At 40.6% G+C, this 17,426-nt stretch overlaps 1 protein-coding gene across 10 annotated transcripts; it reads left to right on the top strand.

The window, feature by feature from the left end:
- Positions 1-961: 961 nt before the first annotated feature.
- On the top strand, positions 962-14,905 carry LOC100192998 (Mitochondrial ATP synthase D chain-related protein). 10 transcript variants are annotated; one of them, XM_035960117.1, is made up of 10 exons: positions 962-9,251; positions 10,229-10,672; positions 10,886-10,948; positions 11,782-11,844; positions 11,952-12,014; positions 12,710-12,772; positions 12,874-12,933; positions 13,229-13,366; positions 13,525-13,602; positions 14,072-14,905. In XM_035960117.1, exons 2-10 carry the CDS (start codon positions 10,262-10,264, stop codon positions 14,471-14,473), a joined length of 1,341 nt encoding a protein of 446 aa, XP_035816010.1. In that variant the 5' UTR covers positions 962-9,251; positions 10,229-10,261; the 3' UTR covers positions 14,474-14,905. The 10 variants fall into 10 exon arrangements, with proteins under 10 accessions (XP_035816010.1, XP_020394846.1, XP_035815982.1 ...); XM_020539257.3 differs by having other exon boundaries at positions 962-9,434; positions 10,241-10,672; XM_035960089.1 differs by having other exon boundaries at positions 962-9,434; positions 9,556-10,672.
- Positions 14,906-17,426: the final 2,521 nt, after the last annotated feature.

The raw sequence follows: 17,426 nt of genomic DNA, 5'->3' as shown, positions 1-17,426 counted from the left end.
CTGGCACAATTGCAAGTGTTCACATGTATTGTGCTTACTAACTTAAATTTTCTATTTTTTGGATTTCCTTAATCCGTTGCACAACTCATGCGGGTTGCTGAATTTAGGTTTGTACTCTGCAGTCTGTTGTATACTTGTAGCAGTAGCACCATTGAATTGTTTCGTGGTTTACTTCTGAAAATAATATGGATAGCTTGTTATTGAGTAGCAGATCCTTTTCTATCTGTCGTGTTCTGTCTGCCTGATACATTTGGAAGAATGGGGGTTTACCTTAGCACTCCGAAAACTGAGAAGGTATCCGAAGATGGGGAAAATGATAAACTTAAATTCAGACTTTCATCTATGCAAGGGTGGCGTACAACTATGGAAGATGTTGTAAGTTTCTATTCATCATTTACATTTGCTTCTTGTGATTTGCTTTGTTGCTTGTTCCTAGCCTTATGTGTCTTATCTGGATACTGATACACCGACAGAAGTGATGGAATCCGACTCAGACTCGGATATCCAACTCAGCAAGATTTTACTGAACTTCCCAATTGGGACTTGGAATCCAATTAGGTGTGAAGAGTCTAATTCGCCAAAAATAAATGTGCTTTCAATGTCCAGGTTACTGGGTGTGCTTATATTGAAACTTGTAGAATGTCCTAGGAAGTAGAGAACAAATAACTACCAAATATTGGCGCAAAGTCTTTTCACAAATAGTACTCCCTCCGTTCTTTTTTATTTGTCACGGTTTAGTGCAAAAATGAACTAGCGGGCGACAAATATTTGAGAACGGAGGTAGTATTGCTGTATTTTTTGAATAGAGTGAAGGATACTGGTGGACAACCACATCTCTACTACTCCTTAAGAGGATAAGGAGGGTGTCCACCACCTTCACCACGGCTCCCCCCTGCTAATCACGCCGCGCACGTGCCGCGCGAGCGTCGCACACACCCCCGTCTTCGCCCCCCCCGCTAATCTTGCTGCGGTAGCGTGTCCGCCGCCCACCTTCCCGAAAATGTCGTTGCCCCCATCACCGTGCAGGCCAGCCCTCATCCCCGCGCGATGATTGCGCCCCCATCCCACGTCTCCCTCCCTCCCTCCCATTCCGCGCAAAGATTACGACGACATGGCCCGAGGCTAGATCCAGCATCGAGAGGGAGAAAAAGGAGGTTGGGAGGGAAGGGGTGGTGCCCGATGCCCTCGCCCTCTTCCCGATCGCCTTCTTCCCTTGCTCCGCCCTCCACCATTCCTGAGTCTGTCGCCGGCCGCTGGAGCCCATCCCGACCATGGCCTTGTGCCCCTCTCCGCCTCTGCCACTGTCACCACCAGTGTCACACATACCAAGGTTCGTTCTCAGGCCCATCCGCCACCGCCGCCCCACCCTAAGCCTGCACTCCACCATAACCCTAGCCCCATAGCTCCTCACTTGTGCGACCCCAATTCCGGGTATGGTCAGGATTTGCGGCTTCTCTATGCGGGGCAGCAGCTCGTGCTGAATGCCACCCTCACTGAGCTCCAGATCAGCCAGATGCTCTCGCCTACAAACAGAAGTCCCATGTGGCGCCATTGCTGCAACACGAAGGCGACGCAATGACTAGCGTCATTGCTATGCCAAGCAACGAGCACGAGCAGTAGAACGACATCGAGGAGGAGGTCGATCCACCACGTCTAGTCCACCGCACCCTGGAAGCATTTCTCTCATGTCTGCACACCACCAGTGGAGTCAGATTATCTTTTTAGATCCAGTACAAGTCTGCTTTCTTTGCTTGGGCATATTTATTCCAAATTTTGTGTAGGTCAGCTTTCTTTGCTTAATGAGTGGCCGAACCTTTTCCTTATATATCAAATATATGTGCTTGGACATGGTAGATGTTCAAACTTTTGCGTCCTCCACTACAGAAATTATACATAGTAGTACAACTTGTAAGGTTTGTAGTTACAAGTTCTCACTGCTAGGAGCTACACTTCTGATGACTTTTTAGGTTTCGTTTTTTTGGTCGAACACACAGGAGAGTTGTATATCATTGCATTAAGGAGAAGAAAGCATAAGAATACAACCCACACACATACTGTGTAACTACAAAAGAATTTATTTGGAACTGTTAAGTTTTCTCAATGGGTAAGAAAATTGTTTGTTCCCACTAAAAAAATACATGATCCTTTTTTTTGTTTATTTTGTACCATATAATTGAAGGCATCGTATACCATCACTCTTTGACCAATTTTTATTAGTTTTGCTCGCGTCAATTCATTATGTTACCTTAGCTTTGTTTGTAGTTTCGTAAATATCCAATTTTCTTCGATTCGTTGAATGATTTTATGCCAATGTTTCCCATGTTCTTGTTTTAGTTTCTAATATCAAAAACTTAGTTCATTTACAAATGGATGCAAAGGATTCATATGATGGAGGAAAGGAGCAACTCATATTCCTGTTGGCAGCCTCGACTGCTTTTTCCACTGTACTTTTTCACCCGTTTGGTCATTGGTACTTAAATTATTCCACTCCCTGCTTCTTGCCTTGTTGGTTAAATGGGATAACACATGGTTTCTAGCATTACATTTCTGTTATTTACTCAGTAATCCACACTAAGTTAACACCTTTTGAACTTTCCTAATTATGTCTATTGGCACACAAAATGATTGCAAGGATAATTTAAGTAAGTCATAATTATCTTACATTAACAATTTGTAAACCTTATTATGATTAAAACATAGTACAAACAGTGGATGTTAACTTAGTAAATAAGGTAAATTGAGGGCTATCATTGCTTGCTGAACCTTATAAAATGAGGTGTAGTTTTATTTTATCCTATTCTTGGTGCAGGCATCACAAGGTCATATGCTAGCAACTTTGATATAGATTTATTTACTCTCCTAGAAGAAAGAGGCCAAGATGTTTGAGATTTCAGTGCTTCATTTAACTTCCAACTTGTGTTGTCTTAGCTTACTATGGCATTAACCCACTACTCTCCTGAATTGTCTAACTAAAATATTTTTACGAGTCCACCATATATTTTTGTTAAATATTACAATATTCACCGTGGGTTATGTGATGTGTCACTTCTTCCACCTCATTCACTGTGATTGTCATGTGATATGTATCATGTATTCATGGTAAATGCATTTTATGCTACAAGCACTTGTGATTTTGCTAACTATATCCAATTATGCAATCCATAGTCCTTTGTAACAGTATAGGTTTATGCCAAACAAGACATTAGTTGAATGATATGTTCAAACTATGGAAATGCTTTTCTCTTTTTGCTCTAACAATTTACATTTACAAAAAATATCCTTCTGTTAGTGCCTTGATGTGTGGGATGGATTCCTTTGTCTTGACTCCTGAGTATAGTGTGTTTCTGACTCTCATTTGTCAGTTTTGTTGAATTTTATGCTCATAACTTGAGAAACTTTTATTTTAAGTGTACACTGTTTTATTTTTTAATGTTGTTCGACTGATTACTGCAAGGAACCTTGTGGAGTTATTGAATATGCTTGCTTGATGGATTGAAGATCCAAACTCGAATGCCTTCTAACTTCATATCCCACGAGTCTATGATTACTTGTGGCTTGTTGAAGATGGCATGAAGATGTAGGTGATTATTGCTTGTTCTGTGTCTCATTTCCTTTTACTTAGTTAACTCCCTATTAGGAAGCTACTGCACCAGCAAACTTGTCAACATAATATTTTTTACTACCTCTTAATGAGATTGACAAATTGTTTTGGAATCTTCAATACTGGAACAGATTGTTTATGGCAAAGGCATCTCAGTTGATACCTTGATTTGGTCTTCTAGGTTGATAAGCATGCACTTGGTGGGGTACAAATATCTGGTTAATTCATTCAGTTGCCACTGTTTATAACTGTAGAAGGATATAAGTTTTTTTATATGAATTCACAACTCATGTTTGAATCGTGGCACTCAGTTCATTTTGACAAAGGTTGAAGTCCACTACAAACAAAAAATGTGAATTCAGCAGTTGAAAAATGTCTGTTGTGTAAGCACATGGTGAAGTAATTCCTTCAAAGAAAATATTTTTTGTGACTTATTCTTTTCTGAGTTCACTTCCAGTCATCACCATTTGTGCCATATATGTTCTAAAACAAGGCTCTTATAGGTAACCAATATTGTCCACTTGATACAAGCAGCAGAAAATTATTGAGGTGATGTGCATGTTTCGTATAAATGAGGTTCAGAAGCCAAATACATCAGTATGCCTTGATTTCTAAGCCACAACTGAAACTGAGGGCGGGCTTATCTCAATAAATTCTAAGCTACAGTTATAAACAAGGCTTATATAGGGCGTGTTATGCAATTAGTTTTCTTCGCTTCATTCTATACTTCACACTGAACATAGAGAGAGGCTTGTTCTGTAAACCTACTAATCCAGGACTCGTGAGAGCGAGAAAGCAAGGATGCCATGAATACAGTATTTGTGTGGCAACAATATTAGACATTGTACTCTTTCTTTTCAAATAATAACTCATTCTCTTCTTTTTAAATTATAAGTCATTCCAATATTTTTAGATATATAACAAAAACTATACATTTGAATAGTATGTCTAGAGCAGATTACTTGAGTGGCCAATAAACATTGAATTTTACTACGCATGATGGATTTATTCTATGTGTAATGCTTTTAAGGTATGTAATTTTTTTTAATTTTTAAAAGGTGTTAACAAGAACATAAAATGACAATTAGTATTTTTGAATTTCAATGCATCTTATCAGAATATGTTCATTCCGTAGCAACGCACGAGCATTTACCTAGTTTAGCACATAAGAACTTAATCAAACGTGTTGGGCATTTAATCACCAAAACATTATAGAAATGGCTCAAGGGAACATTTCCCTTTCAATCTCTCCCTTTTTGGTGATTCATGCCAACACATCAAAAAGCAACAAAAAGAACTGCAACATCAATGCAAATGAAGACCCATTTCTCTTTACTTAGTATTTGGCATATTTGGATCATTCTTTGCCACCACTTGGTTTGTTTTTGCAAATCAAATTCACTTTCCTATCTCTAAGTTAAACACGGTTGTTTGGGCACATAGAGAGATATTCCAAGAGTAAAATTAGTCAAGTGCCAAAAACTCCCCCTTTTCCCATAATCAAAATTCTCCCCCACAAGAGACCATTTTTTGCAATAAGAGTATTTTGAGCGAATCACATGCTATAATAAGAGTAATGCTCACAAAAGTTTGCTAATTGTGAGAGAGTAGTTACTCCCTTGCTGATGTCACTCAAAATCTGATCGACGGGGTGATGTCTTTTGATCGTCGCTCGGACTTGAGTTGGAGGGGCCTGTGGTGCTTCTTCCTCCGTAACATGTTCTTCTTGTGCTCCCCTTTGATCACGCTCCTCTTCTTGAGGTACATGTCCATCATCTTGAGTTGGGGAATGCACCAGTGTCGAGGAAGAAGGCTGATCTTGTTCCTGTAGTTCCTGTGGTCGCACATCACCTATCGCCATCGTGCGCATTGCGGCCGTTGGAACTTCATCTTCATCTATATCATCAAGATCAATTTGCTCTCTTGGAGAGCCATTAGTCTCATCAAATACAACGTCGCTAGAGACTTTAACTAATCCCGATGATTTGTTGAAGACCCTATACGCCTTTGTATTTGAGTCATATCCTAGTAAAAACCCTTCTACAGCCTTGGGATCAAATTTAGAATGTCTACCTTTCTTCAACAGAATGTAGCATTTGCTCCCAAATACATGAAAGTAAGAAACATTGAGTTTGTTACTAGTAAGAAGTTCGTAGGACGTCTTCTTGAGGAGGCGATGCAGATAGAGCCGGTTTATGGCGTGGCAAGCCATGTTCACAGCTTCCGACCAAAACCGTTCGGGTGTCTTGAACTCTCCAAGCATCGTTCTCGCCATGTCGATTAGCGTCCTGTTCTTCCTCTCTACCACACCATTTTGTTGTGGTGTGTAGGGAGCGGAGAACTCGTGCTTGATGCCTTCCTCCTCAAGTAATTCTTCAACTTGTAGATTCTTGAACTCGGACCCATTGTCGCTCCTTATCTTCTTCACCTTAAGCTCAAACTCATTTTGAGCTCTTTTCAAGAAGCGCTTTAGGGTCCCTTGGGTTTCTGACTTACCCTGTAAAAAGAACACCAAAGTGAAGCATAAAAATTCATCAACAATTACAAGACCATACTTACTTCCCTCGATGCTTAGATAGGCAACGGGTCCGAAGAGATCCATGTGAAAGAGCTCTAGTGGTTTTGATGTTGTCATCACATTCTTGCCGTGATGAGTGCTTCCCACCTGTTTCCCTGCCTGACATGCTGCATAGGGTCTGTCTTTCTCAAAACAGACATCGGTTAGTCCTAACACATGATCTCCCTTTAGAAGCTTATGAAGGTTCTTCATCCCAACATGTGCTAGACGATGATGCCACAACCAGCCCATATTAGTCTTAGCGATTAAGCATGCATCTAGATCGGCATTCTCTTTTGAAAAATCAACCAAGTAGAGCCTGCCGTCTAATACACCCTTAAAGGCTAATGAACCATCACTCCTTCTAAAAACAGATACATCAACGTTTGTAAATAGACAATTGTAACCCATGTGACACAATTGACTTACAGACACAAGGTTGTACCCAAGCGACTCTACTAGAAATACATTCAATATTGAGTGCTCGTTAGTGATGACAATCTTGCCCAAGCCTTTGACCTTGCCTTGGTTCCCATCTCCAAATATGATTGTATCCTGGGAATCCTTGTTCTTGACGTAGGAGGTGAACATCTTCTCCCCCGTCATGTGGTTTGTGCACCCGCTGTCGATTATCCAGCTAGAGCCCCGGATGCATAAACATGCAAGGCAATTTAAGCTTGGGTTTTAGGTACACAACTCTTGTTGGGTCCTGCAAGGTTAGTCACAATAATTTTTGGAACCCAAATACAAGTCTTGTCTCCCTTGTATTTGGATCCCAACTTCCTAGCAACTATTTTTTCATTCTTACATGAAAGTACAAAAGAAGTGTTGCAAGCATGAAAAACAGTAGTGGGTTCATTGCACACTTTCCTAGGCACATGAGGCACAACATGATTTCTCCTAGGCCTACTTCTACCATGAACAAAAGTAGAACTAGAGGCAAACATAGCATGTGAATCATTATAAGCAGTATGATCATTGTTAGTACCTGGCTTGGTTTGTTTCGATAGTTAAATAATCATCATTACTCTCTTGACTACTATTTTTTCATTCGATATGAATCACGATCAGTTGTTTTCTTGTATTTTTTGAATGTGTCTTCCTTAGACTTTGTTAAATAATGATGCTAAAATAATCTTTTTTGCACTTTAAATCATTCAAAGTGCATTACTTATACACGAGTGTGAACCGGTGATTTCACAGTGGTAAGTGGGACACAAAGTAGGCTATTTGAAGTGTGAAACACTCTCCAAGTTTAGGTACTAAATAGTGATATTTAGGAAGTTAGTATATTTGGAGATCTCGTTTAAAAAACTGTTGGAACATGATTGTTGGTTAATAGCACCCTAAAATAATTTTAGAGACCTTGCTGGGATATAATTTAGAGGAGATCAAACTTAGGGGGCTTAGGGGGTGTTTGGTTCCTATTTTCTAAACTTCTAAAGTTTAGTCACTTTAGTCCTTAAATCGATAAGCAATATAACTAAATCAGACATTCCGAATAGAAATCTAAGGGACTAAACTTTAGTTTTTAAAGTTTATTTCACAAGGATAACCTACGAAACTAAACACCCCTTAGCCATAAAACCATCTCATTTCGAACATGAAATAGAATCATTTGGTCGTTTCCTAGAAAAAAATGTTTTTATCAAAGCTCAACAGTTTATTCATTTTTACTTTATATTTAAACTTTAATCTCCAAACAATTTATGTTTTGAGAGCCAGCGGAGACAATTGCATATTTAGGACTCTAAACAGTGCGCTTCGCAATAATGTCATCCGAAAGATTTAATCCGTAAAAAAGTACTACAAACCTTCTCTAATTGATTATACTACCATTTAACGTATATCCTTCCTTTTTATAATCTAATCTCATGTATTTTCTTCCTGACAAGACACTTTTACCCCTTTATTAGTTATACACATTTATTATTTGAAGATATGGCCACCAGAAAACACGAACGAACACTGCAGTTGCTGGCTTGCTGCTCACCGACAAGTGCTGCACGCAAACAGCTGCTCCTGCTCGCCGACCAGCTCGACAACTGATGCTGCTTGCCAAACAGCTCGGCAACTGGTGCTGCTCGCCAACAGAGATGGTCATGGACAGCAGTATGGCATAGCAAAAAAATGACATGGTAAAAACAACGCTAACAATAACAATCACCTTTGGACAGGAAGTACATGGAGATTGTACTGTATTGTCGGAGAAGAAATATTGGGGAGCAAAGATCTAACGAGAGCAATCGTAGTGGGTGACGATCCAACATCCATGGGCGCAATCACGTTCTCAGATACGACATCCATGGGCGACGATACGACATCCATGGCCGTCAAGCGGGCGAGGCGGCACTGTCCAGCGTGACCTCCGTCACACCGATACTCGGCGCAGCATCCATGGCTATCACAGGGAGATCGAGCGAGGCAGCCCTAGTCAGTGCGGCCTCCGCCACACCAGCCATTGTCGTCATAGGGAGATCAGGCGAGGCGGCCCTAGTGAGCGCGACTTCGGCTACCACCTCCTCGCCGAGCGCGATTGTCGGCGCGGCCTTGGCAAGCACGTCCTCCTCCAGCCCGGCGGACGGCGCGACGAGGGCGACCTTAGCGAACAGCGCCGCGAGGGCGACCCTGACGACCGGCGCAGCGAGGACGACCCCGGCGGACTGCGCGGGTCATGGGGGCTCCTCCTCTAAGGAAAAGCTCGGTGTGTGCTCCGGCACTGAGGTCACTATTCGAGATCCCCGGTCAACAGCTGCAGCATGTGCGGGATCCATGGCGATTGGCGAGAGAATCAGGAGGAGATTCAATCGGGTTCTGTTCGTTCGGGTTTTCTGGTGCCATATCTTCAAATAATAAATGTGTATAATTAATACTTGAGATCAGATTATAAAAAGGAAGGATATACGTTAAATGACAGTATAATCAATTAGAGAAGGTTTATAGTACTTTTTTACGGATTAAATCTTTAAGATGACATTATTGCGAAGCACACTATTTAAAGTCCAAATATCCAATTGTCTCGAGCCAGCGACACCGATTGACCGACACGCCACCGGCGTCGTGCTTCAGCCAACCCCCGTCCTCGTCCTGCAGGTCCACTCCTCACCCCGACGCAGATCCCCAGCATTTAATCAAACAGGCGCACGCTTCCCCCTTCTCTCTCCGAAATCAACCCTCCCAGCTCATTTTATCCCCCGCTATTCTAGTCGCCAGACCCAGATCGCTACCCTCCATCGTTTGGAGCCAGACAGGAGCGGCTGCGGCGGCATTTCTAGGGTTAGTTCTCTTGGTCCACAGGCATTTCCCAATACTTGACAGCGAATCTTGTATAGCAATTCAACTATCATCGCGATTCTGGCTTCGATTATTTATTAACCATGTGGTTTGCAACATTTAGGTTTTCTATGTACGCAAATTCGTCGAGTTAGATTCTTAAACGCGGGACGTGCCGTGTGTCATCTGGTTGTGACTAGAAATCGTGTTGCTTACGCACATTCACGAGCACGGGTGACTGTGAAAGGAGAAGCTTCTCTGAACTTATAATTTAAAGATGTTCGGTGGTGTGTGTTAGGATCTTGGTTGCGTTTGCAAGTTTTTTCTGGTTAACTGAATAAGGGAGTTTGCTGTTGCTTGTATTTGCCCTTCTGACATTCATCATAGAGATTAGAGCAATGGCGAAGGTAGAGTAAATCAGAGGAGAGTGCATATGGCTTGAGGGTGCATAATAATATCTTTTTGGTGGTGCATATATGGTGAAAATCTAGTCAATTTCACTAGTTTTGCAAATTTCCGTGAGTGCATGTCAGCATGTGCACCCACAGCTCAGTACCTAGCTTCACCCCTGGATTAGAGAGAGGTGTTGTAGTTTGCTGCAAGTGGGAGATTTGTGTGATTTATGATCTCATGAAGTTTGAAGCTGTGTGCATAAGCTAGCTGTTTTTTTTTCCAATCATCATGTGCACTCGAAACATTGGACCTGCATTTAACATATTCAGTTGTGCTGATCAAACACTCGGTTCATCAAAATGGAGCTGAAAATATATTCTTTTGTCTGTATTCATCAATACAAGGTTTTGTTGAAGGTCTGAGCTGTGCAAAGAGAGATGGATTCCAAAAAGAAGAGGAACAAGAAGAAGAAGGGAAACCAAGGGAAGAATGCCGCTGATGTCACATCCATTGCTGGGGAAGCTGCTTCTCAGAATCACAATCATGAGTTAGCCCCAATAGATCATCATAAAGGTTCTGATGCAGATGATGTCATGTCCAGTGTTGGAGAGGAACTTCCTCAGTACAAGAATCATCAGCCAAATATACAGGCAGATTATAATGGCACAAGTGCTTACGACACTACATCCTCCATTGGAGAGTGTATTGCATGCTATCAAAACAACGAACCTATGATGACACAGGAGAATCACAAGGCTAGCAATGCAGTCCCTGCAGATCAGAGGAGTGTTGGACTGTCAGAGTCTAGTGTGGAGCTTGACATGCATAGACTTCATGAAGCCAAACTCGTGAGTATTTTGTTGGTTTGTGATATTGCAAATGCGACATCTTTTTTCATTTTCTTAAAATACTTGTTAATTTGATCAGCACTTGAATTGATAATATATAGTAACTTCACAGTATTCGTTCAATAGTTATATATTTATGTCGATCATGTGGCTTTATTTTTGTTCCACACTTCTCTAAATGACTTAATCAGACAATAAAGCATTGCAATGCAGGATAAATTACATGAGACAATAAAGCAGTTGGAGAATGAAAAGAGTTTGTGGCTTCAAAAAGTGGTATGCATAGATGCATGATTAGAAAACTGTTTTTGCTTATGTTTTCTTTTCTGAAGCTTTTATTCGGTACAAATGTATTCACCATTCCATCTTTGAATCAACTTTCCCAATTACAACTGCCAACACTCAGTCTACCTGCTTTCGTAGCAGCAATTGAAAAGATCTATCTGAAGCATATTTGAATTTACCATTTTCCGATTTACAAAATTCTACTGTGGTGTAGTCCCTATGAAGCCATATATAAAACATTTTGACTTACCCATGAACTAAGTATAAGTCGTTTTACAACTTTGAGGTATATGACTCTAGTTTCTTCATGTTGCACTCTCAATCTTACTTAAAGCATTTTATGGTGGACCATGTAGCGACAAAAGAAACGGAGGGCAGCAATGTCATTTTCTCTTGCACTTTAGGCCCTGTTTGGAACATGGGAAACATTTACTGTTCCTCTGTTTTTGCTGTAAAATGGAACTGATTCATGTGAAATCCTTGCATTCAAATCAAACCCTCAATTTGTGTTTCCATTGGTAAAATAACTTGTATCTAGTATTAGAGGGAGGTTTTGTGTCAATGAATTTATGTAATTTATTCAACTATTTTACCCTCGGATGTCTCAGTCATGCATCATGTTCTGTATACAGGACAGGACACATCACACATGCGTATCAAAGTAGTTTCTGACATGCTTGTACCATATTTTATTTATGTCCTTATGCCATATGTCTATGTGCTTACTACTTTGGTTTGATGAGTTCTGAGCACATGCATATTCAAGTGCTAGAACCATCACATAAGAAATGTTGTTTCATTCCTTCAATATCCTTCTCCTGCAGATCACCATGGAGGGTGAACTTGAAAAGTTGCATAACGAAGTGGGTTGTCATGCTCAAAATGAGGTATACTTTGTGTGCTGGATGCAAACTATGCTGTGATTTGATCATTTGCATTTTTCTTCCTTTTGGCAAAATGAATGACACTATTTTTTTGTCATTCTGATCTGCAGGTCCTTTTGGAGGAAAAACTGAATAGTCTACAGAGTGGTTATGATGTGCTGATTAAGAAGGAGGTATTTGATGTTTCTTCAGCTGATTTCAATACTTGAGTGGACATATTTGTCACTGTGTCAATCTTGCCTGATTCTAGTGACTGAGATTCTGGGGTAGATTGTACATAGGGCATCTAGGGCCATGACCCTTGATGCATGTATAAAATTCCTATAAAGAACTCAGTTATAGGTAGATCAATAACTGTACTCACTACATATTACGCACTGGAGAGGAGTTACGGACAATGTAGAACCTTCTGTTCTCCTGATGATATTGGAACCCCAAAATGACGAGATACCATTTTAAGACTATCTCCAGCAGCGCTTACCCATCTCCATATCCATATTAAAACTCCACTCTGCGAGCAGTGCAGTCTATAGTGCAGAACAGTGAAAAAACAATGTTTTAGGTAAACTATGGGTAGACTGCTGGACACGGTCTAAGCTTGTGCCATCAACTATTCAACTCAGATACCATATTAGGGCTTGTTCGGTTAGCTCTCAATCCATGTGGATTGAGCGGGATTGGATGGGTTTGAATCCCAAACAAGTCAAACTTCTTCACAATTTTTTCCAATCCCATCCAATCCATGTGTATTGGGAATAACCGAACAAGCCCTTAGCTGTTGTTAGTTTTTTTTTCTCGACTACAAACACAACCCTTGTAGGGAGTTACATGCTCTTGTTATAAGTCCGTATCCCCTGATTTCATGTAGGAAGTTGTGGATAACAAAGTCAGGTGCATAGACAACATCAATGATACCTTAACTCATCAAGAGGTAACACATGGATTACTAGTTTTGCTTGATATTCTGCACCGTTGTGAAGGCTAGTGTTTTTTCTTTCTTTACTTTGGCTGATGTATAACTGATTTCTTCAGTCTTTGCTTAAAGAAAGATTAAGTGGGCTGGAGGAAACAAACAAATCCCTGCTGGTACAGGTACAGGTTTTTTTATTTGACTATTTCGTTTTGTATTTGTATAGAGTTGGTTGTGCAATTCTAGCTACCTACTTGAGGAAAAAAGTGAACTACTAAAGTACTTTGAATTTCTGTTTAAATTTAAATATTTCAACATGCTGCATCATGTACAGTTAAAGTTCTATTGTTCTCATGGTTTATCTGCCAGAATGTGAACATGTCAAATTTGGCACTTTGGCCATTTGGATGCCATTTGTTGTATAGATAATGTTAGTTCTATCCTCTGATATTACCATTTAATAACAAAGTCTGGCAGGTGAAGGTGTTGGAGGAAGCTTCAAACAATACTTCTGAGGAAAATCAGATGTTGGTAAAAAAAATATATGAACTTGATTCAAGACTACAAGCACTTGAAGCAAAGGCTGCTCCTAGTGAAGCCTTAATGATTGAAAAGGTAAAGGTTCTGCATGATATTTTAGTGGCAATTCTGATTTTTTCCATGATGGCTGTATGTTTGACCTTTTGATTCTTGTTATTTGCTGTCTAATATATCTGTTCCTACACAATAATCTCAGTGTTTATATGTAGAGTGTAACAAAAACTGTAATGCAGTTCCCTGATAATAAGGTGATGGATCAAGTGCATTTTGCCAACTCGCCACTTCAGCAACAGACAATTGATTTTTCAGAGGTGATAGGCAAATTAAATATTTTTTCAGGCTATACTATTTTAGTGTTTCTTTCTTTTCACAGTTTCACTACATATATGTTGCCCTGTCATCAAGTATTTATTGTACCAAATTATTTCTTACTACCATTGGCATGGGAGGAGTCGAGGAGAGTCATTCGTGGCAAAAGACGGGTTGGCATATATAAAGAAGAAACACAAGGGTTGGGCAAAGGGAAGTAATCTTATGATAGCATGAAATAAGGGATTATGATCTATTTATAATAATGTGGGATATATTTACTCTTGTTGGATCAGAAGGAATGTTCATCTCATGTTTGTGTGCCAACCTATGGATACTGTAGTTAGTTCTTTAGCATATGTATTCTTTACGATGGATTAGGATCCAATCATTTGCGTCTCTGTTGAGAACTTAGTTACTTGTATATGCAATTAATAACTGTTTGCACAAAATAATTGTTTCTTCCTGCAGGGTAACAAACTGTTTGCTGAGAGAGGTCTGAGCAGTCCAGTGAAACTTAATCCTGACAACAGCTATCGTCAAATCTACGACATTCCCAGCAATGACTATGCTAGTAATTATACAGAGGAAACATCAATACAACTTCCAGAAATAGGCACCAGCAATACTATTGTTCAAGGTCATGTTGATGTCAATGAACACCGATTTGATGGACCAAGAACAATCGAAGAAATCGTTCCTGTTCCATTGGATGAGATACAGATCCATGAGGATGTCCCAGGGCAACCGGGAGCAGCCGATGAGATAGATGAGGTTCCATTTTCTGACGCTCCGATCATTGGTGCTCCATTCAGACTGATCTCATTTGTTGCTAGGTATGTCAGCGGCGCTGATTTGGTCAACCAAAAATAACTGTCTGCATACCAGGAATTCAGGACTTTTATGTCAGGAGTTCCTTTTTGATCCCACTGATAATTACGTCAGTATCTTGAGATAAAGATGGATAGATTGGATTCAGAATAGATATGGAGCTGTATTCATTCGTGTCAGTGCTCACGTCACTGCCAATTATTCTCCTTCCCCTGTACTTTTTTCAGGCGCCGGAGAAATTCTTGTTCCTTTATACTACCTGTTCTTGAATATTTGTCATCCGCTACTTCATTTTTAAATTAAAACACGATAAATAAAAAAGAACGGAGAAGTACAATATAAGAAGCTATGTACCATGGGCCTCTTTACGGGTCTAACCATGCGAAAAAGTTGTTCTGGAAATTCTATTATTAATGACTGAATTTTGGTGTGCTGACACTATAACCTGTGACAGACACCTATATGCTTGATTTATTGCATCGTCTTGTTAATCTTAATCTTTTTTTACTGTGGCGCAATGTTACTCCTGTTTTAGGTTGCTCCGTTTTTGGTGACGTAAAGCGGAATAGCTAAAGTGGTCGTTTTATGTATATCATACCACCATATAATCCACTAGTTTAAACTTTGCAAAATTTATCCAACCAAATCATCGTCACACTCATAATTTTCACTAAATTTATCAAACAAATTTTATTCAAACTTAAATATATTATCAAAACCAACGGACAATTCATTGAGAACACCTAGAGGGGATGAATAGGTGATCCTGTAAAATCAAACACTAAATAGCCACAAGCTTGAGTTTATTTGAGAGTTAGTGCGACTAAGTAGCTTTGAAGCGAGTTCTTGTGAACACAACAACCACAGAGAAAGCAACACAAGAGACACGATTTTTATCCCGTAGTTTGGCCAAGTAACACTTGCCTACTTCCACGTTATGGCTTCCCAATGGACGAGGGTTGCACTCAACCCCTTTCAAGTGATCCGATGATCAACTTGAATATCATGGTCTTTTCCATTAGAGTCTTTTTCCCGTGTGCAAGGAATCTCCACAGTTTGGAGTCTCTCGTCCTTACAATAGAGATCACAAGGAAAGCACAGAGTAAGGTTGGGGAGAGCAACACACGCAAGACTCAAATCCGCAGTACAACCACGCACACAAGTCACGACTTGAGCTCGAAACACAATACACGGAGTTCGCAACTCAAATGGAGCTCAAATCACTAATACAGAGAATCAAATGCGTGGAGTCAGAGTCTGGGAGTCTTAGAATATTTCTTGAAAGCTTGGTGTACTCCTCCATGCGCCTAGGGGTCCCTTCTATAGCTTCAAGGCAGCTAGAAGTCGTTGGAGATCAATTTGGAAGGCCATTCTTGTCGGTGCACCACCGGACAACCACTGTTCATGTCTGGTGCACGATCTCCTTCCATATCGGGCGTATCCGACCGTTGCTCCTCCGGGCCCGTTGGCGCACCGGATAGTCTGGTGCCCCAGCTGTCCGTTGGAGCAGTCCACGTGTCGCCCGCAGATTGCGCGGCCGACCGTTGGCGCTGGCGACCGTTGGCTCACCGGACAGTCCGGTGCACCACCGGACAGTCCGGTGAATTATAACCACGTCGCCTTTTTCGTTTCCCGAGAGCGGCGAGTTCGTCGCGGATGACTCACCGGACAGTCCGGTGCACCACCGGATAGTTCGGTGAATTATAGTCGTACAACTCCATCGATTCCCGAGACCGGCTACTCACCGTTGACCAGCCTGACGCACCGGACACAGTCAGGTGCACCACCGGACAGTCCGGTGTGCCAGGCCCGAGCAGATACTTGGTTGTTCACAGCCAAGTCTTTTCCAATTTCTTTTCTGTTTTCTCTGCACTGTTTCTAGCACTTGGACAGACATGTTAGTACTGAAAAACAATTCACTAGGTCTAGAGACATACCTTCTCCTTTGATTTGCACTTCTCATTTATTTAGCACATTAGTACTTAATCAAACATGTTGGGCATTTAATCACCAAAACATTATAGAAATGGCCCAATGACACATTTCCCTTTCAATCTCCCACTTTTTGGTGATTCATGCCAACACATAAAAAAGCAAAACGAAGTGCAACATCAATGCAAATGAAGACCAAATTCTCTTTACTTGGGATTTGGTATATTCGGATCACTCTTTGCCACCACTTGGTTTGTTTTTGCAAATCAAATTCATTTTTCCTATGTCTAAGTCAAACACGCTTGTTTGGGCACATAGAGAGATATTCCAAGAGTAAAATTAATCAAGTGCCAAAAACTCCCCCTTTTTCCCATAATAAAAATTCTCCCCCACAAGAGACCAAATTTTGCAATAAGAGTATTTTGAGCAAATCATAAATTCTTACTCTATTATTTTCAAAATTCACAAGTGGTTGGCTGATTCATTTTTCTTTGGCCTTAATTTCTCCCCCTTTGGCATTAAGCACCAAAACGGGATTATTCTTGGCCCTTTAACCCCATTGCCTCACCAAAAATGTCAATTAAGAGCAAAAAGGCAATGAGAGCATAAGTATGAACTTGGAATTGAATACACTAATACCGGAGTGTAGTGGAAGTCTTTGCGTCGTCCAAGTTTAGTTTCCATTTCAATGTACCTTTGAGACTACATCAGGTGTACTTTTTTTTTGAAAATCCCAAGCCTTACTATCATTAAACATCAGGTCCAGCACTCATATCGCGGACCAAAACATCGTTTACAAAGGTTGGGAGGGGAGCTGTCCACAACATAACAAGCTCCGGGTCCCCAGATAAAGCAAAGTGAGCTATAGAATGTGCACCCGTATTACAAATACGATTACAATGCTTAACAGAACAAGAAATAAAATCTGAAAACATAAGATGTCTTAATTCCTTAAAGAGCCATCCTTCAACGCATAGATCAAATGATGTTGACTTCAGGGCTTTCACCAGGTTGAGGCAATCGGTCTCCAAAATAATATTGCCAATGCCTAAATCACGAGCAG

This window comes from Zea mays, chromosome 1 (genome assembly GCF_902167145.1).
Source record: "Zea mays cultivar B73 chromosome 1, Zm-B73-REFERENCE-NAM-5.0, whole genome shotgun sequence".
Taxonomy (NCBI): Eukaryota; Viridiplantae; Streptophyta; class Magnoliopsida; order Poales; family Poaceae; genus Zea; species Zea mays.
The sequence above is the reverse complement of the archived record's forward strand: the minus strand, read 5'-3'. Positions and strand labels throughout refer to the sequence as shown.

Coding starts and splice junctions, on each gene's coding strand:
- LOC100192998 (XM_035960033.1), top strand. CDS start 10,262: ATGGATTCCAAAAAGAAGAGGAACAAGAAGAAGAAGGGAAACCAAGGG. Junction 11,845..11,951: donor GTTGTCATGCTCAAAATGAG/GTATACTTTGTG, acceptor TCTGATCTGCAG/GTCCTTTTGGAGGAAAAACT. Junction 12,934..13,228: donor ACAAATCCCTGCTGGTACAG/GTACAGGTTTTT, acceptor AAAGTCTGGCAG/GTGAAGGTGTTGGAGGAAGC.